We start from the raw sequence: 26,866 nt of genomic DNA, 5'->3' as shown, positions 1-26,866 counted from the left end.
CTAGCGCATCCACCATGCAATGTGCCTGGCATAATGACATCACTTTCAGGTGATGTCATCGCACCAGGCACATCACATGCCAACCAAGCTCTTTGAGGGCAGGGATCCCTCCGCCAGCCAACTTCATTGCAACGGGTTAGGGGTCCCCAAACTGGGGGGAACCACACTCCCAGCGGGAGCTTGGAAGCCCTATCTGTGTTTCATTGCCCCTACCTGTGACTGGCAGGAATGGAAACATTAAAACCTTGAGACATTATATGGTAAATTCGCCTAGATATAATGCAGGTGGGGGGAGGGGCGGGACTAAAGAACTAAATGGAAGTCAACCAGGGATCATTTTGTAGAAAAGAAGGTGGTGGGCTGAAACCGCCCAGCAACAGAAGCTGGCCCCGGGATCTTTGAGCAGCAGGGAGATTTCCTCCCTGCTGCACGCAGACCCCGTGGCTGAGGGCGGAGGAGGGGGGGCACTGGAGGTTCAGGGCGCTCCAGTGTGCTCCTGCTGAATCCAACCCCTGGTGTCAACTAAATAAATGCAGCACAGTTCCTCAAACAGTAACCTGGATACCAACTCTGAAAAAAGAATTGTCCTGCCACTCTCTTCAGGAGTTGCCAGATTAGGCCTTCTTTCTTAGAGTTGGTATCCAGGCTGCTGCATGAGAAACTAATGTTTAAAGATGGATGCATACCGTTGTGTGTGATATCCACGTTATGTTTTTGCTATGTACACTTGCCACCCACCAGGACTGGCCTAGAGTTCCTGGGAAAGATCTCCAGATGACGGACGTCAAGTTCCCTTGGAGAAAATGGCTGCTTTAAAGGGTGGGCTTTATGCTATTATACTCTGCTGAGGTTCCTCCCCTCTTCAAACTCTTCCCCAGGCTCCACCCCCAAATCTCCAGGAATATCCCAACCTGGAGCTGGCAACCCTAGGATATGTTGTTTCCTACAGCAATTTTAACATGTGGAACTGCTCTGAGAGAGGTTTCTGAAAGAAGCATGGCATCCACAAGAATATGCTTGAGCTGGAATGTGTGGTGGGGATGTCAGCCTCCAGGTGGGGCCTGGGGGTCCCCCAGAATTACAGCTTGACACTACAGAGATCAGTTCCCCTGCAGAAAATGAATGCTTTGAAGGGTGAACTATATGACATTGCACCCCAGTGCGGTCCCCTGTTCTCCCCAAGCTCCATCCCAAAATCTCCAGGAGTTTCCCAATCTGGATCTGGCAACCCTACCCCCCATCCCCTGCTGGTGACCATGTGGGACCCGGCAAACCTAATGTGTGGAGTATTCTGGTTAATCTTTTTGGCTGGCTTTATGTGACTAGGTGGCTGCAACACACCCTGACCACCAGAAGGAGGAGTAATCATGCGTCATTAAAGCAAACACTCCTTGAAACTGCTCACTGTGGGTGTTATGGATGAAACTTTCTTACAAAGTGAGATGCCTCGCTGTTGAACAGTTACAGCACATTTCTCACAAAATGAATTGCAGCTTCCGTTGGACCCATGTCAAATTGGTCCACTGGGAAAACACACATGCCCAAAGCCATTTTACTGTGATCTGTAAATACCATAGTATCCTGAATCCTCATTAAGCTTTAGTCCAGAACTGCCTTATGGCTTTGGAGACCAAACAAGTGTTTCAGAAAACTGTTCTGCTCTTTAGATCCTCAGGCAACTCTTCATAGGCTCAGCAAACATTCCCCTGAGCCTGAAAGCTATCAGTTATTGCTATCTTTCCCTGGAAGACACCTCCGTCTTGGCTGTGGGTAGCTCTGCAGCTCTATACTGAAATGCAGTAGAGCCAGATGATGTGGTATGGTGCACAAAACCACCACAAAAGTTGGACCTCATTATAGGTGGTAACATTGGTGTTCACATAAAACTTGGGGGAAGGAGATAGCAAAATTACAGCAAGGTCTCTTTCATCCAGATTATATTTATTTATTTAGAATCATAGAGTTGGAAGGGACCTCTAGGGTCATCTAGTCCAACCCCCTGCACAATGCAGGAAACTCACAAACACCTCCCCCTAAATTCACAGGATCTTCATTGCTGTCGGATAGCCATCTAGCCTCTGTTTAAAAACCTCCAAGGAAGGAGAGCCCACCACCTCCTGAGGAAGCCTGTTCCACTGAGGAATTGCTCTGTCACGAAGTTCTTCCTAATGTTGAGCTGGAAACTCTTCTGATTTAATTTCAACCCATTGGTTCTAGTCCTACCTTCTGGGGCCACAGAAAACAATTCCAAACCATCCTCTATATGACAGCCCTTCAAGTACTTGAAGATGGTGATCATATCACCTCTCAGCCTCCTCCTCTCCAGGCTAAACATCCCCAGCTCCTTCAACCTTTCCTCATAGGATTTGGTCTCCAGACCCCTCACCATCTTCATCACCCTCCTCTGGACCCGTTCCAACTTGTTTATAGCCTTCTTAAAATGTGGTGCCCAAAACTGAACACAATACTCCAGGTGAGGTCTTACCAGAGCAGAGTAAAGCGATACCATCACATCACGTGATCTGGACACTATACTTCTGTTGATACAGCCCAAACCTTTATTAGCTGCCTTTCTACCTTTCAGCACTCAATATAAATGCAATAGTTATAAAACACATATAATATGACTGTTTAAAATATTAATTAGATCAGCCAAGAAATAAAAACTGAATTAGTCAAATGCAGTCCTAAATATGACTATCTTCAACCGCCTCCTGAAGATGAAAAGTTGGGAGGCCAGCCACACCATCCTGGGGAGGTCGTTCCATAACTGTGAAATAGGTGGCTATGCATACAATCTGCCAGTTTGGTGTAGTGGTTAAGTGTGTAGACTCTTATCTGGGAGAACTGGGTTTGATTCCCCACTCCTCCACTTGCAGCTGCTGGAATGGCCTTGGGTTAGCCATAGCTTTTGCAGGAATTGTCCTTGAAAGGGCAGCTGCTGTGAGAGCCCTCTCAGCCCCACCCACCTCACAGGGTGTCTGTTGTGGGGGGAGAAGATATAGGAGATTGTAAACCGCTCTGAGTCTCTGATTCAGAGAGAAGGGCGGGGTATAAATCCACAGTCTTCTTCTTCTTAAATTAAATATAAACTAACAAACTCCCCAAAGTTGAAGGAATACTTGGGCTAGAGGAATTACAAAATATCTATCTTGAACACATGAAGATGCCCTATATTGAGTGAGATGATGAGATCATTATTTTGTCAAGGTCAGTATCGCCTATTGGCAATGGCCGGGGCTTTTTTTGAGCAGGAACACACAAGAACGCAGTTCCACCTGGCTTGGTGTCAGGTGGTGTGGCCCAACATGCAAATGAGTTCCTGATGTGCTTTTTCTACAAAAAAAAGCCCTGACAATGGCCAATTGGATCTCCACCTTTCACATCAATTCCTATCTATCTATCTATCTATCTATCTATCTATCTATCTATCTATCTATCTATCTATCTATCTATCTATCTATCAATCATTTATTTATATCTACCTACCTACCTATCGATCATCCATCCATCATCTGTCTGTCCGTCCGTCCGTCCGTCCATCTATCCATCTACCTACCTGTCTGTCTGTCTGTCTGTCTGTCTGTCTATCTATCTATCTATCTATCTATCTATCTATCTATCTATCTATCTATCTATCTATCTATCTATATCTATCTATCTATCTATCTATCTATCTATCTATCTATCTATCTATCTATCTATCATCTTCATCATCATCATTATCATCATTATCATCATCTTGTTTACTACCTATCATCTAATACTGCTCATAAAGCTAACACCTTAAGCAGAAGTTGGAATCAAAAATTATTTAAAAATACCTCAGTATTATTTCTCTTATATTTGATAACTACTATGTGATTCTTTAAAATGGAGATGCTGAGGACTGAAGCTATGACCTTCTGCATGCAAAGCAGATGCTGTACCACTGCGTTACAGCCCCACCAACCCCAACTTTGTGATCATTAGACCCTTTAGATCAATAGAAGGTAAAGGAAACAATGGGTAGTACCGTTCTGATGAAGTATGCATGCACATGGAAGCTTATACCCAGAATTAAACTTTGTTGGTCTTCAAGAGTCCACTGGACACAAACTTTGTTCTGTTGCTTCATACCAACCTGGTTACACACTTGAATGGACAGTACCTGTTTGCTATGGTACTAATTTTAATACTAAAGATATTGGAAGTGGAATGGTACCATTAGAATGGATTGACAGCAGAGCAACAATATGGAAAGTCAGTAGGTTTGAGCAAGAGAGGGCCAAGGTTTGATCATCAGGCCTGATTGAGGGAGGTCTTATCCTGCATCTTCAACACTCCCTTCTGTCAAAATAAAAAGCGGTGATCTACCTAACAGGAAGATAATGAGGGTAAATAGATGAGCAATTGGGCAGGATTAGTAAACTGAAAATGCAGTTGAAATTATGAACACCCTCAAAACAGTGAACCTGGATCTTTGTCTTTGTTTTGAGATTCATAGGTCGTTTTCGCACTTAGCGTTTGCTCCCCTTATTCCTCGGCGCAATTATGTCCGGATCATTTTCCTCGTTTTCGCACATTGCCTCTTTAGTGGAGTCGCTTTCCATGAAGCCCCGGCTCAAATCGTTTTTGCACTAGCATCGACTTGAGTTCGATGCCCTGTCAATCATTTTTTTTTTAAGCGCAAGTCTAATTGCGTAACAACGTAACAACGTAAACCGCATCACGTGTGCCGCTTCTGCTTATGGAGTGGCTGCAGCTGTAGTATCCTCCACAGCCCTTTATGTATTAACAGAAGCATTCACAGTGGAGAATCCCAGCACTAGATTCCCCCCCCAACACAAATTCCAGAGTTGCGTGTGTGTGTGTGTGTGTATGTGGCAGCTTCTTCCTTTCCCAGCCTCGCTCCCTCCCGGGTGGTGAAGCTGGGATTTCCTCCGCGCTCTTCCCCCTCCCCGGCTGGCGCTTGCAGCCGCAACGGGGACCTGACTGACTCCTGCTGCCAGAGCTCCCCCCCGCCCCATTCTCTCCTTCCCCTTCTGTGGCGTGTGTGAAGAGCGACCTTGCGTCTATTTTCCGGAGTTGCGAAATATCGCAATAACGAAGAGAGAGAAATGGAGGGGTTTTTGTGTGTCTGTGTGTGTGTGTGTGTGTGTGGCAGTTTCTTCCCTTCCCAGCCTTGATCCCTCTCGGGTGGTGAAGCTGGCATTTCCTCCGCGCTCTTCCCCCTCCCCGGCTGGCGCTTGCAGCTGCAACGGGGACCTGACTGACTCCTGCTGCCAGAGCTCCCCCCCCGCCCCATTCTCTCCTTCCCCTTCTGTGGCGCGTGTGAAGAGCGAGCTCGCGTCTGTTTTCTAACCGAGCGGAATGTAGCCAGGGAGGAGAATGCAGGACTCCAACTTCCCATTTTATACATGGCGATTTTGTGCAGGTCCAGAAATGCTGGTGGCACAGCTGAGGGAGGCATTGCCTTTTTAAAACACACACACATGAACGCTTTGGCCACGCCAGCACTAGATTTCCCCCCCCCCCCAACAATGTATAATGCAATTTCGAAGTTGCGAAATAACGCAACAGCGGAAAAGCAACCTCACATACCCGCCGCTTCAGGAGGGTTTTTGTTTTCTATTTGTTAATTTCGAAATATCGCTATTACGCAAGAAAGATGAAGTTTTAAAAAAAAATGGCCGTGCGGGCACTTTTGGGAAGCGCCGCGAACGGCTGATGATTGGCCAAGGGGGTGGATGGGGTGGGAGGACGGAAAGGGAGAGGGTGACGCCCACAAAGCAGTCGATCCGGCGTGGATGGATTTCCCACAGCAAACTCCGAGGAGCGGATCCGGTGTGGATCCGGAGTTTTTGAAAAGGAGGTGGATCTAGATACTCCGGCGTGAAACCCCTGCAGCACCGGAGCAAGACGCAGCGCCGGAGCAACAGGTGCGAAAACCAGGAAAAGATCCGGAGGTAAATGGGGTGCTACGCCGGAGTAAACGCTAGTGCGAAAACGGCCATAGTGATGCACAGGGCTTTTTTTTTACAGCAGGAACTCGTTTGTATATTTGGCCACACACCCCTGATGTAGCCAATCCTCCTGGAGCTTACAATAGGCCCTGAATTAAGAGCCCTGTAAACTCTTGAAGGATTGGCTACATCAGGGGGTGTGGCCTAATATGCAAATGAGTTCCTGCTTCAAAAAAAGCCCTGGTGATGCACCTGTCCAAATACTTTGACCTTACTTCTGGGTACAAAAAGTTTCATCCAGGACAAATAATAAGCCCCTAGAAATAAAATCTTTCACAACCTCACAGCTCCTTTTAGTTATAGCCAGAGTCAAAGTCTTAAAACCACATTTTGGTTTGCAATGATTACTGTCATCTCTGGCTGTTTCATATCTCATACCACCTCTAGCGTAATTACACTAGACTGCGAATGCTGACAGTCTATGGTAGACAAAACCTGCCAGGCTTTGTATCTCTTTGAATATTTTATACATGTGGTTCCAAATTTGCTTTCAAATTTTGTTAATTATATGGGTCTAGCCATGCTGGCCAAAAATATGCTTTTAGAAAAGCAATATTGCATGTCTCCCCCCAAATCTATAGTACCACCGGGCCAATTAAAATATACCAAATGGTGTAAACACCAAAGGTTTCTTAATTTGAAGTAGGGATCTGTCAAAATGTTTGGAGTATATAAAAATCTTGGTGTAACTTTCCCACGCGATGTTCCAAACGTCAAGCTAGACTGAAAGAGGACTCCAGTAGACATTTGTTGCTTTTATGATGCCCACAAGCACCTACAGATGTGATCTCATGTAATGAAGCATGTGGCCCTAAGCTGGAATTATTTGCAAACAGCAGGATCTCCTGGCAGTAGGACTGGCGCTTGCTGTGTTATGAAGGGCCCCCTCCTCTAAAGCCATGTTTGGTTAACACCTATGCCCTGTTGAAATTGGCACGGCACGTTTACAATGGGAACGATGCCAAAACAAACAGATGGAAATGAATCCAAGCCATGCCAAAGAACAAGCATGTTCATCAAATGTGAACATGAGGAGAAGTTTCCTTCCAGGAATATTTTTTTAAAAAAAAATGACAGGCAGTATGGAGGACTTTAAAAATAAACAAATAAATACTGAGGTTTAAAGTGCATGCCACACACCCCCCTTTGAAAGTTCAGACTGGATTACCAGTAGTGCTTTAGAATAATAACTTAATTATGTGCTTTACATTATTAATTTGGGGTGTGTTTGAAGTTTGGATAGGGGCTTTGTGGAAATGCACCATGTTGAATATTTTCTCTCTCTCAACTCAATTAGCAATGGATCAGGCCAATTCTAGAAAGGGTGCACATATGAGATGAATGTTATTTCTTGAGCTAAATGGCATACCAGAGAGGCAGACTGGTATTTCTTTCTCCTTTTCCTCTGTCTAGACATAGTCTGAAACAGACGAGGCTGATTGAGGGAATGTTGTGGGCAAAGACAGTAGAATAACTGCTGCCCATGGAAATGGTTGCAGACTGCTTTTGCAGCACCTAGACTGTAGAGAGATGGAGTCATTGTCTGGAAGTCACCCTGAGGCAAGCAGGAGGCCCCAACGAAGGCCCAGTGTGCCAGGGCTTCAAAGGGCTGAGGCTGTCCTCCCCCAATAGTCTGGCTCATATTACTTAAGGTTTAGGAGAGAATGAAGTTGCACCCCTCCAACCTTTGACCTTTGTGGCAGTGGCTTATGCAGCCAAGTAGAAAACTCACCTGCCTCATTAAATAATAGCTACTAAGTTATGTAATGTCCTGACCTGGCCTGCATGGACCTGGTTAGTACCTGGATGACAGACCACCAAGGAACTCCAGAGCTGCTACACTGAGGCAGACAACGGCAAAGAAGGGGAGAGAAGGAGTAGAAAGAGAAGGAGAGTTGGTTTTATACAGGGCTTTTTTTGAGCAGGAACGCACAGAAACTCAGTTCCAGCTGGCTTGGCATCAGGGGGTGTGGCCTAATATACAAATAAGTCACTGCTGGGCTTTTTCTACAAAAAAGCCATGTGAAACAATGGTGATGTCAGGGGGGGTGTCCTAATATGCAAATAGTTCCTGCTCGGCTTTTTCTGCAAAAAAAGCCCTGGTTTTATACCCTGCTCTTCATTACCTGAGTCTCAGAGGAGCTTATAATCACCTTCCCTTGCGCTGCCCACAACCACCACCTTGTAAAGAAGGTGGGGCCGATAGAGTTCTGAAGAACTGAGATTGGCCCAAGGACACTCAGCAGCTGTCATGTAGAGGTGTGGGGAATCCATTCAATAGGATTTACACAAGTGTCAAGGAATATCACCAGTAATGGGAAATAACTAAGCAAAAATTACCAACTGAAAGCTGCATAAAAATTGTATTTAAAGTAAAGAGTGGGGACTCAAACCTGGTTCTCCAGATTAGAGTCCACTACTCTTAACCATGACACCACACTAACATTCAAATATATGTTGTTGCCACAAATTGGCTGGGATTTGACAGCACTTTCCAACACAAAGCTATATAGTATATTTGTTGTGTCAATATTTCATTTACTTACTTGAGTGCCAGTTTGGTGTAGTGGTTAAGTGCATGGACTTTTATCGGGGAGAACCGCATCTGATTCCCCACTCCTCCACATGCTCCTACTGAGTGACTCTGTATCAGTCATAACTCTCACAGAGCTGTCCTTGAAAGGGCAGCTTCTGGGAGAGCTCTCTCAGCCCCATCAACCTCACAGTGTGTCTGTTGTGCGGGAGAAAGGTAGAGGAGATTGTAAGCCACTCTGAGACTTTGAGATTCAGAGTGAAGGGTGGAGTATAAATCCAATATCATCACATTGTTCTTAAATAATTACCAGCACCATCCTAAGCAGAGCTACATCCACTGGACATATAGAGTCTAACTTTGCTTAGACTGGCACTGTAAGTTACCCACTGAAAGCACTGGGGTGTAGGAGAATGGCCCAAGACCATGTTTAGCCCCAGAGTTACCTCTTTGTGGTCCTGGAATCATGATCACAGGCACTATGGCACCATAGCTTGGGTCATTTTTTTAAAAAAAAAAATCCACCCATTTAGCACCCTCAAGGCACAGAAAATATTAAAATTAACCTTAAAAGGATATCTACGTGAAATTAAAACATGAACAGAAAAGAACACCAGACAAGATAAGTCCTCACACACTGGCAGAAGACAACTGTCAAGGTGTTCATGACCTGAACCCCATAGTCTTCAGGGCAATTGTACACAAGTAACCAGAATGTTGTTTATTGTAAAAGGATTTAGAAAATTAGAAAAACTTATTAAATACCCAATACTTTACTCTAAAATCAAGAAAACAAGAAAGACCAGCTCAACTGTCTAACAGTTTTTTAGTACTTGCATTAAACAGCACAAACCTTAAGTTCTAAATTCACAGGCAATATTCAGGAATTCTCTATTTTGCTAGCAATTGCAATTCAGGCAGGTCACAGTTTAGGCCTTCAGTCCATCAGGATCTCTGCTAGTTTTCTCCTCCTCTGGGCCCCAGAGTTACCTCAATTATATTATATAGCTGAATTATAGTTTTTGGCCCAATAACATCAGGTGAGGGTGACATCCAATCAGTACATGCTTTCCGAAAAAGCCTCTAGAATAGGGGTGGCCAACGGCAGCTCCAGATGTTTTTTGCCTACAACTCCTATCAGCCTCAGCTGATGGGAGTTGTAGGCAAAAACATCTGGAGAGCTACGGTTGGCCACCCCTGCTCTAGAAGATTACCTCATCACCCCTAGCTCTCCTCCACCCATCCAAAAAGCGGCAGTTTCTCATGAGAAACTAAGCATGCCACCTCCATCTCCAGCCTTGAAGATGATAAAAACGGTACAGGCCCAGAGACCAATTAGTAACACTCGTAGGCAATGTTCTTGCTAAACTGAGTTAGTGTGAGCAAAAACTCTTACTTTGTGAGCTACTGACATTAAAGTTGTGAATGATTTGGCTCTGGGGCCATCCTTCCTGAGATAAGACAAAAATGAGTGAGCCAGAGGTTAAAGCTGAGCTAGCTCACATTAACTCAGCTTAGAGGGAACACTGCCCATAGGATGAACTAGGCTTATTAACCCTTGAGAGATGCCTCACAACAACAATCAACACAGTTGTCATGATGTGCCGAACTGTGTTCTAGTGGTTTTCTCTGCATGTTTGTCCTGATGAGTGGGCACAGGGGCAAATAGAAGTGGTGCATTTTGGCACATCAAATGACTCTGTGAATATATGATTGACAAGGGGATGTCATTGGCATGTTGCTCTGTGAGGCCTTTCTCCGCTTGCTGAGAAAGTAGAGGATACTGACTAGGTCTGCCAGCATCTTGCCCATGGCATGCTGGCATAGTGGGGTTTAGGACTGGGGTCACATCACTCAAATAAAAGAAATTACAGTTTACATGGAAAACATTCAGGGATTAGCTACTTCTCCTGCAAGCGGACAGAAACGCTCTCACACAGTCACAACTGGCAGGAGTGGCAGCATGTTTGGATATTGAGATACATTTTATAATACTGGAAACACTGAACTCTTTAAGAACATGTTATTATTAAATACATTATAGCATATTTCCCCAAAATGAGAAAAACTGAGAAAGCGGCTGCCTATGGTCTTTTTCATGCTGTACATTTTGAATGTGAAAAACATGGCCTTCATTCTTAAAAATAAAATATTTCATAAAGGTTTCTTTTCAGTGTTTCCCCAAATTTCCCATTGAAAAAGTGCCATGAAAAAATTCTACCCCCTCGATTTTTTCTATTTTCCTGAGCTCTCACATCTTTACTCTTTAAGACTTTATAGATCAAAATTAGCACTTCTAATTGACACTGGGAACATAATAATATTCACTTTGATTGGCTGCCTACTGGTTGAATACATTTTAATCTTCCCATGTCAGCTGAAATACAGGCAAGAGAATTTTTGCTTCCAGGTTATCTTTAAAGGCAGCCCCAGGTAAAATACATCGCAGTAGTCAAGCTGGGAAGTTCCCCAGTACATGGATTCATATGGCAAAGTCTTGTCCATCCAGAAAGAGGTGGAGCCTATAATAATAGATTGAAATTATATGCTCCCTCATTTTCAACTTTCTCTTCAACAAGCAAAGCTGAATCTGGGAATACTTCTAGTCTGCTAAACTGAGAAGGCAGTAATATTTCCAGGACCCAAGAATTTTCCACATTCATCATCTTCAGGTTGTTTGGATTCAGTTTTTGTAGGTACACAAAGCATGGGTGTGATTAGACTACAACATGGCAGGCAAGGCTCAGGACAAATCTGAAAGAGCATAATTAAAACCAAGATAAGCAAATATCAGTATTAGTGTTATGTGTGAATACAAAAGAGAACGTGCATACATCTCTGTGTGTGTACATTTGTTTGTAAAAAAGAGGCCACATGTGCTAACTTTACAAATAAAACTGGGGATCATTACTAAAAACCTCTGCAAAAAATCATGTCTATACGGTACATGGATGGTACACATGTGCACTATAACATATACAAGTCTACGTTTGATTGCATTTAAAGATAATACAAAATGTGATTTTCCCCCCTTCTGGAAGGGGTGTTCCTGATTAAAAGGCTACGTCCAGGTGAAGTATACACCCAGGTACTTCTGTATAGCTATTCTGCTGCAAGGTGCATGCAAGATTGGAACTTTTGCCCAGCAAGACTCTTGTATCTGCTTATGTGACAGGCAGATCGTTCACAATGAAAGCTTTCATGACATTTCTGCTTGGTGAGGGGGTGGGATACAGAAAAATAAAGCTGCCCTGTTGAATGTCAGTTTTCTGTGCTAAGTAAACGTACACATGAACACATACAAAGCTGTCTTACACTGAATCAGACCACTGGTCCATTACAGTCAGTACTGCTCTCCAGCATTTCAACCAGGGGTCTTTCACATCACTTACTGCTTGGTTCTTTTAACGTAGGGGTGTCAAACATGCGGCCCGGGGGCTGAATCAGGCCCTCGGAGGGCTCCTATCAGGCCCCTAAGCAATTGGATGTCATCTGTTTCTTTCTCCCTCTCCCTTACTTCCTTCTGCATCATAGCTTGCTTTGCCAGGCTTGCTCAACAGCAGAAAAGCTACAGAGCAAAACCTCTATTTTCTCCATTGGCTGAGGCTTCTCCCTTGGGGAGGAAGGGGAGTGGAACAGCTTGCTTTGCCAGGTTCTCTCAATCGCACAGCAGAACTACTGACCCAAGCCTCTTTTCCTTTTATTGGCTGAGGCTCTCCCCATCCTGGTCCCCTGCGGAAGAAAGGAAAGAGCCAGAGCTTCCTTTGCCCAGTTCCCTGAATCCCATGGGAGAGATACAAAGAAAGCATCTTTAAGACAGAGTGCTAATGTTTTAAGCACATTTTATTTTAAGCTTTTACAAAAATCTTTGTGTTTGTCTATGTCCTTTATAAAGTTTATATCTCTGCTACCTGGCATTACATTTTATGACATATGGCCCGTCCATCCCTCGTAACAAATAAGTTTGACACCCCTGTTTTAACGAGAGATGTCAAGGACTGGACCTGGGACCTTCTGCATGCAAAGCAGAAGCTCTTCCCCTAAGCCACAGACCCTCCCGGGTGCATGGTCAAAAACAGCAACCAAAGAATCAGGGCTTTTTTTGTAGGAAAAAGTCCAGCAGGAACTCATTTGCATATTAGGCCACACCCTTTGATGGCACCATTGTTTCATATAGAGCTTTTTTCTGCAAAAAGCAGGAACTCAAACTTATTTGCATATTAGGCCACACCCCTGACACCAAGCCAGCCGGAACTGCGTTCCTACTCAAAAAAGCCCTGAAAAGAATTAATTGAAAAGTCATGCTTTTCAGAAACTGCATTCCAGAGCATAACGGCATTTAATAAGACCTTTCCCTTCAGCCTTTCTAAATCTTTCCCGGCGTCTCCTATCAGCTTGCTCTTGTCCTCTGTCCTGGTCTTACTAATAAAGTTGCTACAAAGTGACCTTGGGCAGGGTTTCTCCGCCCCCACCCTTCCCTCCTCCAGCATCCGGGCACTCGAAGGATAAAGTGTCGTCATTGCGCCTGCGCGAGGAGCCTGCAGTCCCTTCGACCTCTACCGCTGCCGGGTAAGTAGCAGGCCGAGGCGGGTTGGGGGGGCTGCCGTGCATCCGTCTCCATCGGCGCGCCTCTCGTTCCTCCCGCTGCCGGGAGCGGCGCCTTTCCATCGCATCGAGCTCTGCTTTGTCTCCCTGCAGCGAGCCAGGAGGCCCAACCCGCACCCGCAGAGCACCCGCGGCCGCCCCTTCAGCCGCCCGGCAGCAGCAAAGCAGAAGCCGCAACCCCACCGACCATGTTCGCCTGTGTCAAGCTCGCCGCCGGCTCGCCTGCATTGGTGAGTTGGGGGAGGAGGGCGCTGCTGTGGGGTACCAGCTCCCCATTTGCAATGTGGGGCAGCCGCTCCCCTCTTGCAATGAGGGGCGGAGGCGCCTCCTTCTCTGACTGCCTCCTTCCTCGTGCCCTGCTCTTGCTGTCAAGTCTCTTTCCCTTATGGCTTTGCTCGCTCGGGTTGCGCCTTTTCTTGGAGGCCTAGCGGTTCTGACTTTGCTGCAGGTCGTTTTTCCGCTCTACCGATTTGCTGTGTGCAGGGATCTCTTTGCTTTTCTCCCTAATTTGCTGCAAGCAAAGTCTTCCCCTCCCTTCCCACTTTAATTGAAATTAAATCAGATCTGCTGCCAAAGGGGGGGGGGGGACGTTGAGCTTCCTGCCACAGGAAGAAGCTCATGTGGAAAACTATGACCTTTGCAGCGCAGGCAATCCAAGGACACGAACAGGCCGCGGCTGAGCTGTGGCTCTCTGGCTCATTCATTTCATTGGGCCTTCGTTAGATCGCGCGGCTTGCGGCCTGGCTTTGAACTGTTGGAAGAGGCCGAGCCCGGAACGCTGTACTCTTTGGGGGAGGGTTTCCCTTGGGTGTGGGTGACTCAGGTTGCTCTGCCGGAGGTCTGAATTGCTTAAGTTTAAATTAGATAGTTCAGTTGCTAGTCGAGGATCCTGCTGTACTTTTCAGCAAAAGTCTTAGTATAACCTGAAGGTCATTGAGACTAGCTTTTTATGCAGTGGAAATGAGGCATCCTTTCTACTGTGACCGGTGCTCCCTCTAAGGTGAGTTAGTGTAACTCACAGTTTTTTAGGCTGCAGCTCATACTTTTTTTGTCTTAGCTCAGGAAGGATTTTCTGCTCTACCAAATTGCTGCGTGCAGGGAACTCTTTGCTTTTCTCCCTAATTTGCTGCAAGCAAAGTCTTCCCCTCCCTCCCCACTTTAATTGAAATTAAATCAGATCTGCTGCCAAAGTGGGGTGGGGGGCGGGGTTGAGCTTCCTGCCACAGGAAGAAGCTCATGTGGAAAACTATGACCAGAGCTCACAACTTCAATGCCAGTAGCTCAGGAGGTAGAATTTTTGCTCACAAGACTCCACAGCTTAGAGGGAGTATTGACAGGGACCCATAGTTCTCTGGCTGTTAACATGAAGTTCCCTCAGCAATGCATGTTTTCCAAAGTGTAAGTAAAGTACTAATGTATGGTATGGGCTAGTTTGTTGAAAATGTTAGAAAACAAATCAGGGTTATCCAGTAATCTGGTCTGGAAAACTCCTTTCCTGCTCCAATATGTAATCTTTGTTGGGGAACTAAAAAATGTCTATGTTTCTCAAGAGAGGGAACTATTTAAGTTTTCTAACACAAACCTGTGAAGATTGATGTCTCAGCTCCTTATTACACATCTCTTACGGGAAAGGAAAAACATAAGAGAATACTGTAATTCAGGGGTGGCAAACTCATGAGGGCCAGATCTGATATAAATCAGACCTTGTTGGGCCAGGCCATGTGTGCGCCTATTTAAGATTGGGTAGCAGAGAGATGAACTTTTTAAAGGACACAGACAAACACTACTAAAGATTTTTTTAAACTTAAACATGCTTTAAAACATTAGCACTTCTTGGTCTTAAAGGTGCTTTTTTTGTATCTCTCCCATGGGATCTGGAGAACTAGGCAAAGGAAGCTCTGGCTCCCCAGAGGACCAGGAGTGGGAGGAGCCTCAACCATTGGAGAGGATTTGAGGTTTTGCTCTGTAGAACCTGTGCGATTGATCAAGCCTTATACAATGATTGTAGTTTGTGGGTGGAATCTGTGTCCTGTTGCTCTATGGAATATATCACTGTTCATAGAAAACTGTATTAACTATGGTTATGTCTTGATATGCTTTCACTCCTTCAGATGCGTGCGGGGTCAAGAATCCTGTACAGACCAATTTCTGCCTCGGTGTTGTCTAGGCCAGAAATCAGGACTGGCGAGGTACCTTAAACAATTCTGTAGCTTCCAATCCTTAAACTGTCGTCTGAGCTTGTGTGTTTTTGTCTTAATTACGCAACAAAATATTGAATTCTCGCTCTGGTCCAGGCCTTATTTTAAAAAGCTAAATTTGGAGGGAACTGAACTGTCCGCATTTCACTTATTACAGTAAGGTGCCTAAAATTGGGAATTTGTAACTGATAATCAACTTGGTTATATTAATCCAGCTGTCTGATTCCTAGGTGGTGTTTTATTGCCATAGGATAAACCCCTAAGTTAATATGTCTCCAGGACACTTAGAAAGAAAGCTGTTTCTAAAAACCTCCTGAACACTAGAGGATTACAGTTTTCCAATTATAAATGCTATAGAAAAATTTGAAGACCATCATGAAGCAAGTAGCTTTTTCTTGGGAGCTGCTGGGCACCTAGGATGATGATAAAAGTTGTGAAGTTGTGATTGACTTATACTTCCTGTTCGTGTACTTGCTTTTGGACAGTTTTTCAAGATAGTAATACCTGAACGAAATTGGGATGGGAGGGAGTTCACGTCCTTTGTTATTGACAAACTGAGATGTCTTACTTCTTGTGGAATGCCTGTGACTTCTGTAATGCAACTGTTTAGCCTTCCAAGAACTGTGGGTGCTAACCTAAATTTTCTTCTCTCCTTTTGAAGGGCAACACGACTTTTCTCACTGGACCTCAGGATACCAGCAGCCAGTTAGCACTAAGGAAGTTTCAAACTAGTGCAGTCAGCAGGGACATAGACACGGCTGCCAAATTTATTGGTGCTGGTGCTGCCACAGTAGGAGTGGCTGGTTCTGGTGCTGGTATTGGAACAGTTTTTGGGAGTCTAATCATAGGCTATGCCAGGTAACTCATCCTAACTGTACTATTTGGAGAAATGGATGTTGCAGTTTACTGTGCTAGGTATTCAAGCACTGAATTGTTGGTGATGCCAGTAATCCACTATTACCCCATCACTGTTGCCTCTGCTGGCTGAAATAAGCTATGCAGAGCTATGGCACTTCCATGTGTCTCTTCTGTGTTAGCAGTAACAGATATTGGTGCTTTGGGATAGTATGGAAGAATGCAGGTATTGCTTTACCTGGGGATGATTCCCTTGTTCTGCTCCATTAAGCAAATCTTAAACAGGTCTACACAGAAAGACATCCTGTTTTATTCTCTGAGGCTTTCTACCTAGGAAAGTCCTTTTAGGATTGCATTGTGAATCCTTGATGGGTGTCAAAACTTTGAGTCTTGCATAAAGTAAATTATAGTAATCTGCTGCATGTATTAAGATCAAGATAATAGGGTTGGATCCATCCAGCTCTTTTGCTCAATCTCCTCCAATTACTCTTCGTATTACAGCTCCCTGTCCTTGTGGCTTTTGCCCATCTTGGTCCTATAAACCTCACCTTACCTTTTATGATGATCAGAAGTTTCCCTCTTTTCACCAAGCAGAACAGTTGATTAGATCCAACCCATTGGCAGTACTGAACAATATGAACTGCTTTGGGTCGCCATTGGGAGAAAAGGGGGTATAAATAAAGAATTTTTAAAATGTTTGCTCTATCCTGAAGAGTCTTTACAGTAGAAACTTTTCCAGTCTTACATATGGAGAGAATTTTCAGATTTTGAGGGTTTCCTTTATACAATCAAGGAAAGCCTCGGTTTGAGAAGTTTCTCCATGCTTATGAAAACAGGAATAATCAATGAGTGTAACGTATTTACTATATTTTGTTAGTGTCCATATTAGAAGAAAAGAGTCTGGAAAGCTTTAGAGGCATCAAAGGTAGTCAGAAGGCATCCTTCTCTGCTGCTTTTTCAGTCAGCAGAAAAGTTAGTTGGACCACTGTGTTTTGCCATTCAAGCTTCTGATTTTTTTCATGGACATAAGAGTGACACATTTGAATCTGAAGCTGTAGACAAGTGCTGTGTCAGGAAATTGAGTAGGAACCACACAGTTCCAGGGTGGTGGAGGGACCACAGGGAATGAAGCCACCCTGAGTACTTTGTGAGTAGAAGGGTGGGATGTAAATATAACTATAGCCACCAGCTTCTACTTACCAAATCTGGTTGGTTTAGAGTTTACCATTTTGTCTTGTGCTTCTTTGTATGCTGCCAAATGGAAGCGCTGAATAGCTACCATGTATTTGCCAGTGTGTTTCCCTCATTTTTGTCGGGAGCACCGAGTGTTGCAATCGTAATCTTGTTCAGACTTGTGTTAAATTATCACAGTTCTGGGATCAGCCCTGCATGTATTCTCTAATTAAGCTTGCGTATAATTGGTTTTGCTATATGGCTGAAGGTGACAAGCTTTTCGTTGTATAGTTAACTAAAATGTAAATGGATGCATCTTTCTAGAACTGAATTGCTTCCTTTCACTGTTTATACATTAAAATGGCTCCTACCTGATTTTCTGTTCTAGAAATCCTTCCCTGAAGCAGCAGTTATTCTCATATGCTATTTTGGGATTTGCCCTGTCTGAAGCTATGGGTCTCTTCTGTCTGATGGTGGCTTTCCTGATCCTGTTCGCCATGTGAAGAGAACTGCTGAACTCTGGCATTAGTGAACTACAAATGTGATTCTGTGTACTTGGGCTCGGAAATTGTTTATCATGGAAACGTATGCTACTTCCAAAGCAGTTTAATTAAAGATGGTAACGAGTTTAAACTCGGGCTGCGGCCTGTAATCTAATGTTGGCTTCTTTCTTTTCTCCCCCCTCCCCCTCCTTTGAGCATGGATGGTCTGTCCAGATAATCCTGGTTGTGTTTAGCTTTGGGAAGCTTTAATACCTGGTTCGGGAAAACCCTCTGCTGGTAAATGTTAATGGAGCAGCATTGTAGATGTTGGCAGTTCACCCTGGGCATGTGAACTTTAGCTTAGTCATGCGTAGCCCTAAACTACACTGCCGCCCAGTGAGCCTGGCAGCCAAAGCTGTAAGTAATAGTCTTGACAATGGTTTTCTCAAGCCCCCCCCCTTAACTCTGAATAACAGCCTATGTTGTGCTTCATCACAACTGTGAGTATAGAAGAGTTAAAATCTCTCTGCCTGCATATACCTAATTGGAACTGGGAGCCCCCAGGTTGCTTTGATTCTGCTCTTAAAGACAGACAAATCCTAAGTGGATTTAGGAAAGCTGCTTGAGTAATAACTAATCCTCCATTTACAACAAAAACTCAGCGCTATCCCTGTTTTACAAAGGGGTGGGAAGTGGCTTGACAGTTGGAAATAGCATTTGTGTAGCCTTATTGTAGTGGTACAATTTTCGACATGTAATAGTTCAGTGTTTCCTACAGTTACGGTGTTATCTCTTGAATGCTGCCTGCCTAACAATGGAAATGTTATACTTGATTTATATTCCAAATAATACTGCTGAATTTGTGTTTGACCAACATAAGCTTTAATGTGTTGGTTTAGCTTGTGTCTGAATACGGCGCAGCCAAGTTTGAGTCTAATGTTACAGTAAAGTCCACAAAAAAGCTTGAGATACTGCTATCTACAATGGTGAATCTGAAGGTAGTTTCGGATTTATTAATTTAAAGTAAGTATGGCTGGTATTGCTACCTGAACATCACAAATTTATCCTATTTGTTTCCATTTTTGCAGCAAGCCATTAAAAAGACTTGTGAATAGTACCACTGTCTCTTGATCAGTATTCCCTCTAAGCTGAGTTAGCATGAGCTAGCTCACAGATTTTTAGCCTCCAGCTCACACATTGTTGTTTTAGCTCAGGAAGGATGAGCTAATTTATGGAGTAGCTCACAACTTTAATGCCAGTAGCTCACAAAGTAGAATTTTTGCTCACAAGACTCTGCAGCTTAGAGGGAATATTGCTCTTGGTCCCAGTATGATGACCAAGACCTTTAAGAAACATTGTACAAGAAAAACTACAATGCATGGAATGTTTATATCCTGGGTGAACCTCATCCAGCTGGATAGGATGTGAGGAACAGATGGGTCTGAATTCTAAAGCCGGACTTCTTCGGGTCAGAAATTAAATTCAGTGCCGGAGTCCATACAAGAGTAGTTCCTGGCTTTGTGTCTATAAAGGCTGGAGGGCAGAAGCCATAGCTATGCTGGGTGGAGTTCAGGAAGAAAATGTATAGTATCTGAAACTTCAAGGGCTTTTGGGTGTAATATATGGTGTGTCAGTGTGGAGTAGTGACTAGTTCGGCTAGGATGGGTGGTCAAACTGCTGCTCGGCAGCCACATGTGGCTCTTTTACACATATTGTGTGGCTCTTGAAGCCCCCTCTGACTTGTTGGCTGACTAGGAGAAGGCATTTCTCACTTTAAATCACTTAGCCAAGCTAGCTGGTGGCTTGGAGAATTAATTTAAAGTTGCTTTCTTTCTACCTCTCCTTCCTGTATCTATTTCCTTCCTTCCTACATCTGATGATCATGTCTTGCAGCTCTTATATTAAGCAAGTTTGGCCACCCCTGAGCTTAGGCGATCTGGGTTCAAATCCCAACTTTGCCATGAAAGCTTACTTGAGTGAATGGGCCAGCCTCACATATTCAACGTAGTGCACCTCGTATGGTTGTGAGGATAACCTGGCGATAGGGGGAACAATGTATGCCAGTTTGGGTCTCTGTTTGGTGGGGGGAAATGGAATATAAGTAAATGCTAGGGAGTAAGCACTGGCCTGGTACTTCAGAGTGGATAGACAGGATTGTGTAGTTAGAAGTTGAAATGTTTCAGCACAAGTAAAAGGCAGTGATGCACAATTATTTAATAGCTTTAAAACATCTCAGGAATTTGGTATCGAGTGTTAAAAAAGAAAAAACAGGTGTCAGAAGTTCTCTAGAACCTCTGGTCGTCTTTGCATAGTACATGAACACGAGAGTCAGTGTTTACTCTGCCTTATGGCAGCTCTTCAGCGATTTGAAGGTCTTTCACGTTACCTGCTAGCTGATTCTTTAACTGGAGAGGCAGGGGATTGAATCTGGGACTATCTGCATGCTAAACAGACAGAGCATTGCTGTGCTGCAGCTTCTCTGCATATGTACCATCCAAGTTAAAACAGGTATGTCTGTTATGCAAGGTGAATATGAAGTCCATGATAAAACTAGAACTTTGAATTACTGTATGAAATCACTTGGAGTACTCCGATTCCGGACAGATCCATCAAAGCAGCAGGCTGGTTCTAATTTTCACTTGTGAAGCTGACACAAGCAGCTTATACTGAAACAGGTCCAAAAGTCAGCACTGTCTACTCAGACTGGCAGCAGTTCTCTGGGTCCCAGGTAGAGAGGGGTCTTTTCACATCACCTACTTCCTGGTTCTTGTTCAACTGAAGATTCCAGGGACTGAACCCGGGCCTTCTGTGTGCAAAAAAGCAGAGGTACTATTTCACTCTTCATTTATACTCTTATCTTTGTTCCTAGTGGAGATCTACAGCAATTGACAGTCTCCATTTTATCCTCACAAAAACACTGATGTAGGTGAGGCTGTCTGTGCATGCCTGGCCCAAGGTCCCATGGCAGAATTGGGAAGTGGAGCTTAGGCTGTCACTACACTGCATACTGGTTCCCTGAGGATACTGAATCATGAAAAAGGTGCCAGAGAAAAATTCCATGCTTGGTACAAATTAATTGCAAGCCACACATGCTATGCATGTTAAAAGGGAACACAACATTCATCACCCAGGACTGGAAAGCCTGCCTATGCCAAGGCAGTATACCTCGGTTAGAGTGGGAAATCATGGAGATTTGGGTGTGATGCCTGGGGAGGAGAATATGGAGGTCAGAAGGTTTGTGATGCCAGAAAATCCATCATTCCGAAGCATCCATTTATTCCAGGGGAATAAGTGTAATAGCAGGAGAGCTCCAGACTTTGGTGGCTGGTAACCACAGCTTGAATAGCAAACTATGAAGTTCACAATCTGTATTCCCTGCTTGTGGGCGTTATCAGTGGGGGCTGCTCCAACAAAAGTTTCCTTACACGCTGAACATGCCCTCTAAAAGTTTGGGGTTGGAAATCCTGGTTGATGGTCGCAGCATTTCGGATTTTCCCGCATCCCTCTCCCATCCATTTGCTCCCCGCCATTGCGTTCCAGCCGCCGCAAGGCTCTTTGCGCAGTCGCAGACTGTTCGGTTCTTTCCGGACGCTCTATGCAAGTTCGGCTCTTTCCGACCCTTGTGGGGTCGGCAACGGCTCCGCCTCGCGGACGTAGCCCTTTCCAACCACGTGTCATTTTCTCTACCTTCCCTCGTTCCTTTCACGTCACGTGACAGTACCTCCACCGGGGAGGGAGGGGGGGAGAGAGCGCGCGGGTGAGAGGGGGGGAAGAAGATGTGAGGGAATAGCAAACGAGAAAGAAAGAGATGTGTCAGTGAGTTCCCGCGAGATGTGACGGAAGCCTGTGGAGGACCTGGGCTTTAATGTGCGGTTCGGCCGGTGGTCGTGTGTGGGGTGAGTGTGTGTTTATTCTTCCTGTGGTAAATAAAGGCAGAGGCGGGTCAGGTTGGCGCTTTTCGGCCTCGTCCAGAGGCGCAGTTCGGGCGTGGCTGGAGCCTTTCGCCCGGACGCGGCCTGAATGGAAACAAGACGGGCCCTGCTTGGGGAGGAGAGGTGGGGGAGCCTGTCTGGGAGGCTGTAACATGGCGCCTCGGTGCTCTAGGAGGCTTTCTCTCCACCCAGAGAACGGTCTCCGGCTGCGGGGAGCCCCGTTATTCGTCCGCCGCCGCCACGATGGAAGAGCGAGCCTGGCTGGCCGGTTCAAACACACGCCGCCCTTGGGCCTCCACCCACAGCATCACTGGGAGGAACCTTTACAGAAGGGCAGGATCCCCACAAGCCCTGGGCTGTAGGAAGGGAGGCGAGAAGCGCCTCCTTTTCCGTGCTCGCATTGCTTGCTTTTCTCCCCTTTGCTGTATAAACAAATAATTTGCTTTCTCATCTTTTAAAAAACGTAAACATCAAAAAGAGGGTTAAAGGCACTTCCCTCGTTTTATACCCGCCCCAGCAGGATTGGAGCAATAGAAGGTGAACATCTCCACAATCGGTAGAACGTAGGAATCGCTTCTTTGCTTTCATCTGAACATCTGATGTTCATGTCGTGTGGCTCTCAAACATCTGATGTTTATTTGATGTGGCCCACTTAAGCAGTCAGTCAGTCAGTATTAATACACTCATTGACCAGAACATTTAGAACAACCCTAAAAGTACCTTATAAAAAGTCCCACAAAGAGTCTACATATTGAGGTTTCATGACTTGAGGGTTATAACAGTAAAAAAGAATATAACAGATTATTATTTAACCCTTTAAACCTTTTAAAAAGTCACTTTAAAATTTTAAATTATCTGCCTTCCTTCCTCTTTAAATGCTTGCAGTGTCTAGCCTATAAATAGATCAAAAGGATGAGGGGAGGGAGGAACAATATGCAAGCATCTTTCCCTTCATTAACTTTAACTTCCTGTGGTTACTTTGATTGTGGGATTTTTTTTCCTTAATGGTCCCCTTCCCAATATTGAGGACAGAGGAAGGAAGTGGAGTGGCCTAGAACAAGGGTATAGCACACTGAATGAGGATGATATGAATGCAAAGCAGTAGCCATGTTAGTTTGTTCTAACAAAATAAAAATCATGAGTTAGATTCCTATATATACAAAGACCTCTGGGAAGAACACTTTTCTAATGTATTTAATGATCAAACCCATGAGGATAGCGTAGCTGAATAATCTGTGTTGATTCCATTAACTAATTCACCTGAGTGGCCCATTCTGTCAGTGAAATAAAATCCCTGCTTTCTGTAATTAGGGGTAGTAAAGCCTAGAAAGAAAATTTTATCTCCCCCCCCCCCCCATTTGCTTAGGTTTTCTTGAACTGGTGGGTGCCTGTTTATCCAGCCTGTTTACTCATATAGATACACCTGGTAGGTTCCCTCAGGAATGGACCTTTCTTGTTGTGGTTCCAATTCATAAGGAGGGTGTGGGGAGCCCTGTTACCTATCCAGGTATGTACCAATCCAGCTAAATTAAGCCTGCTGGATGTAATAGGAATGCTTTATGGAAGACACCTCACCCATTTTTTAAAAAACCCTCCCTGTGCTCCCTTCAGTCATACTAGAGGCCTCTTGCAGGCACCTGGCCCCAGAATGGCTCCGTTGGCTATCACCAGCGGAAGGGCCTTCTCAGTTGTAGCCCCCACCCTATGGAACACAGTTAGATGACATCTGTGCTCTACCAGACTTGTTTAGTTTTCACATAGCATGCAAGGAGACATGATTTAGGTTTGCCTTTGAAGGGTAATCATGTTTGGCTGTTTTTATTAGTGGTACGATGATAGCCACATGTTTTAATAGTTTAATATTTTAATGTTAACATTTTATATTTGTTATTTGCTTTTATGTTTATATTTTTACCTTATTGTTTTAGTGTAGGTTGCCATGAGACCCTTTGGGTGAGTGGTGACTTTAAAAAACCCTAAAATATATAAATATTGAAGCTGGAGACATGGGTAATGGAAAATAACTCCTTTTATCACCAGAACAAATTGGATTTAGGCAGGGACATTCTACCCTGAACCATCGCCTTCTACTGCAACACCTTTTCAATAAATAGCAAATAGATCATCTAGGCAAGTATTTATCAATCTCAAAGCCACATTTGATTTCACCTTAAGATTTCATTTATGGAGAAAATTAATATGAATATAGATAAATATAGATAATAAACTGCTAAAGCATATAAAAGGCCTTTATACGGACACCAGTATAAAGAACAGATTAGGTGTCCATGGCCACTTGTCTAGCTTAGTTAAAACCACAAAGGGGGGCTGACAAGGCTGTATTTAGGCTCCACTGCTTTTTAATCTATACAAAAATGATATGGTAGAATTCCTATTGAGTCCTCATTTCTTTCTAGTCAAAATAAGCCAAAAGACCATTTCAGTTTTACTCTACACAGGTGACACATGGCTAATTTCCCATATTCAAGCTAGTCTTAGAAGGCTGTTCAGACAGTTCAGCTCCTACTGTAAACAGTCTTTTTGTTGTTGTTCATTTGCACTTAATGTTAATTATGATAAAACCAAGATTGTATAATAAGAGGTAATAAAGCCCAGGGTGAAAATCCCCCCCCCCCAATTTGCTTAAGGTTTTCTAGGACTGGTGGGTGCCTGTTTAGCCAGCCTATTTACTCATTTTGGTAGAAGACTGCATTATCATAAATGGACAATGGATGAGAAAACATTAGAACGGGTATCTAGCTTTAAATATTTAGGGGTGATGTTTCATTGGTCAGCCCATATTGACTATGAAAAGTACAACCCCAGAAGAGCTGTCCTTGGTATTAGATTTTATAGGAAGAGAGGAGGATGTTGATTTCTTCAAAGTTAAAAATTTATAAAATTAAACTACTGCCCCACCTTCTTTGTGGAGCAGCAGTTTGGGGCTCTGGGAATCTCTAATATTTAGAAATTATGTAAAACAAATTTGTACACTTGCTGTTAGTTATTCCGCCATCAACACCCTTTGCTATGATCAAATCAGAATTAGCTCTACTCTCAATAATAACCTCAGTTTATAAATCAGCCATTAATTACTGGTTGAAAATCATCTTCTGGACATCTCCAGGCCTTTTCACTTTGGTGTATGGAGAGATGAAGGGTAACTCATGGCACATTTTTATATTCCGATTAGCGGCTAGCCTTGACTTCTCAGTAGAATACTTGAGAACCCTTGGATTCTATGCAGCCAAACCACTCATAAGACAAAGATTGTTAGATCAGAGTTCTCAAACCGCTGTAGTAAGCATTTTGAGAGCATTTATCCCAAGGGTATCGAATTCATTTGTTATGAGGACTGAATCTGACATAAATGAGACCTTGTCAGGCCGGGCCATGTGTGTCATAAAACATAATGCCAGGTAGCAGACACAGAAAAACACAATTAAAGATTTTTTAAAAATTAAAATGAAACATGCTTCAAAAATTGGAGACCATGTCTGTGCTGTAACAATCTTGAGTATTCTTGCCATTCAGGTGTGTATCTGTAAGTTGCAAACCTATTTTTGATTTGCTCGTGGGCCTGGTAAGACCCCTCTGGGGGCCTGATCCAGTCCCCAAGCTGCATGTTCAACGCCCCTGATTTATACTTTACAGACAGATATCTCCCTCTCCCCTGATTCTTCCAGTGTACTTTACCAATTTAAGGAATTGCAACTACAGAAAGGCCTTTTCCAAGGCACATTTGATATTTTACTGCTCGCAGTCTTGAAAGGGCATTTTAATGAGATCCCATATAGGAAAAGAGTCTGCTCCTGTGACCAAAAGTTTATTGAGGATTTTTCCCATGCCACATTCCAATGCCCAAGATAAGAGGCTGAACATAGTAGATTTTTGCGGATCATGATATCCCCCTTCCAGGAAGGTCAGCTCAGGAGAAATTAGCCATATTATTGGTAGATAGGGACAAATTCATAACTTTCCAAATGGCAAGATTTACTGCAACCATCATAAAGGATAGAAGGATGATGGGGTATGCTTGACCAAAGTATGTCTGACCTGTGACTGCTCCACTCTGGGTCACTTGTCATTTGTAATTTGTCTCTGGACTGTATGTCCTTAATTTCTTATTATTAGACATAATTTTTAATGATGACGTTAATCTGTAAAAAAAATGTTAAAATGTCTAATTTTCCCTTTTATCTTGTTGGACATTTGCATTTTACTTTGCATTATTGCTATGGATTTTTTTATTTTTGCTAAAGCAATCAAGATTGCTTGCTTGCTTGAAAATAACAATCCAGTGGTGCCAGTAGTGCATTAATTTCAAGATGAGCTTTTGGGAGGGCCAGCTCACTGCCTCAGACTTGAGTGCAATGAATCTTGAATCCTGTACCTTCTGTCCTCTCCCTGTAGATGCCTTGAGGTTGAGAAGGTTGGAAAACTCTTGGAAAACACCCACTAGAGTGTGGTATACTGCAGGGAGCTATTCTCTCGCCGATTAGGTTTAACATCTATATGTGCCCCCTTGCCCAGATTGCCCAAGCTTTTGGGCTGGGTTGTCACCACTATGCAGATAACACCCAGCTTTATCTGTTGATGGATGGCCACTCAGACTCCACCCCAGACCAGCTAACCAAGGCGTTGGAAACAGTGGCCGGTTGGTTGCAATTGAGCCTGCTGAAACTTAATTCAGCTAAGACGGAGGACCTGTATGTGAGTCACGGGGGGCTAGAATCGGGCATCCGACTCCCCACCCTGGATGGTGCATCCCTTGTGCCAGTTCAGAAGGTGAGGGGTCTAGGTGTGATACTGGATGCCACCCTCTCTGTGGAGGCCCGGGTCACAGCTGTTGCATGGTCTGCCTTTTACCATATTCAGCAGGTCAAGCAACTAGTGCCTTTCCTGGTTCCTCGGGACTTAGCTACAGTGATCCATGCAATGGTCACTTCCAGGTTGGACTACTCTAACTCGCTCTACGCAGGCTTGCCCTTGAGGTTGACCCGGAAACTCCAGCTGGTGCAGAATGCAGCAGAACGATTGCTGACTGAATCGCCTGTACGGGCGAGCAGTTGGCCGATGCTGC

At 44.2% G+C, this 26,866-nt stretch overlaps 2 protein-coding genes across 3 annotated transcripts in view; both read left to right on the top strand.

The window, feature by feature from the left end:
- Positions 1 to 12,992: 12,992 nt before the first annotated feature.
- ATP5MC3 (ATP synthase membrane subunit c locus 3) lies at positions 12,993 to 18,026 on the top strand. Its single transcript, XM_060257200.1, has 5 exons — positions 12,993 to 13,107; positions 13,237 to 13,373; positions 15,255 to 15,332; positions 16,003 to 16,199; positions 17,758 to 18,026. The coding sequence occupies exons 2-5, from the start codon at positions 13,332 to 13,334 to the stop codon at positions 17,870 to 17,872; spliced, it is 432 nt and encodes a 143-aa protein (XP_060113183.1). The 5' UTR covers positions 12,993 to 13,107; positions 13,237 to 13,331; the 3' UTR covers positions 17,873 to 18,026.
- Positions 18,027 to 21,621: 3,595 nt separating this feature from the next.
- Positions 21,622 to 26,866, top strand: part of ATF2 (activating transcription factor 2) — a 47,544-nt gene continuing 42,299 nt past the window's right edge. For both annotated transcript variants that reach the window (XM_060256917.1, XM_060256916.1), the window contains exon 1: positions 21,622 to 21,747. The gene's annotated coding sequence lies outside the window, so the exon portion shown is untranslated. The remainder of the gene's footprint in view (positions 21,748 to 26,866) is intronic.

Source organism: Heteronotia binoei, chromosome 16 (genome assembly GCF_032191835.1).
Source record: "Heteronotia binoei isolate CCM8104 ecotype False Entrance Well chromosome 16, APGP_CSIRO_Hbin_v1, whole genome shotgun sequence".
Lineage (NCBI taxonomy): Eukaryota > Metazoa > Chordata > Lepidosauria > Squamata > Gekkonidae > Heteronotia > Heteronotia binoei.
Note: the sequence above shows the minus strand (reverse complement) of the source record. Positions and strands in the feature narration are given on the sequence as shown.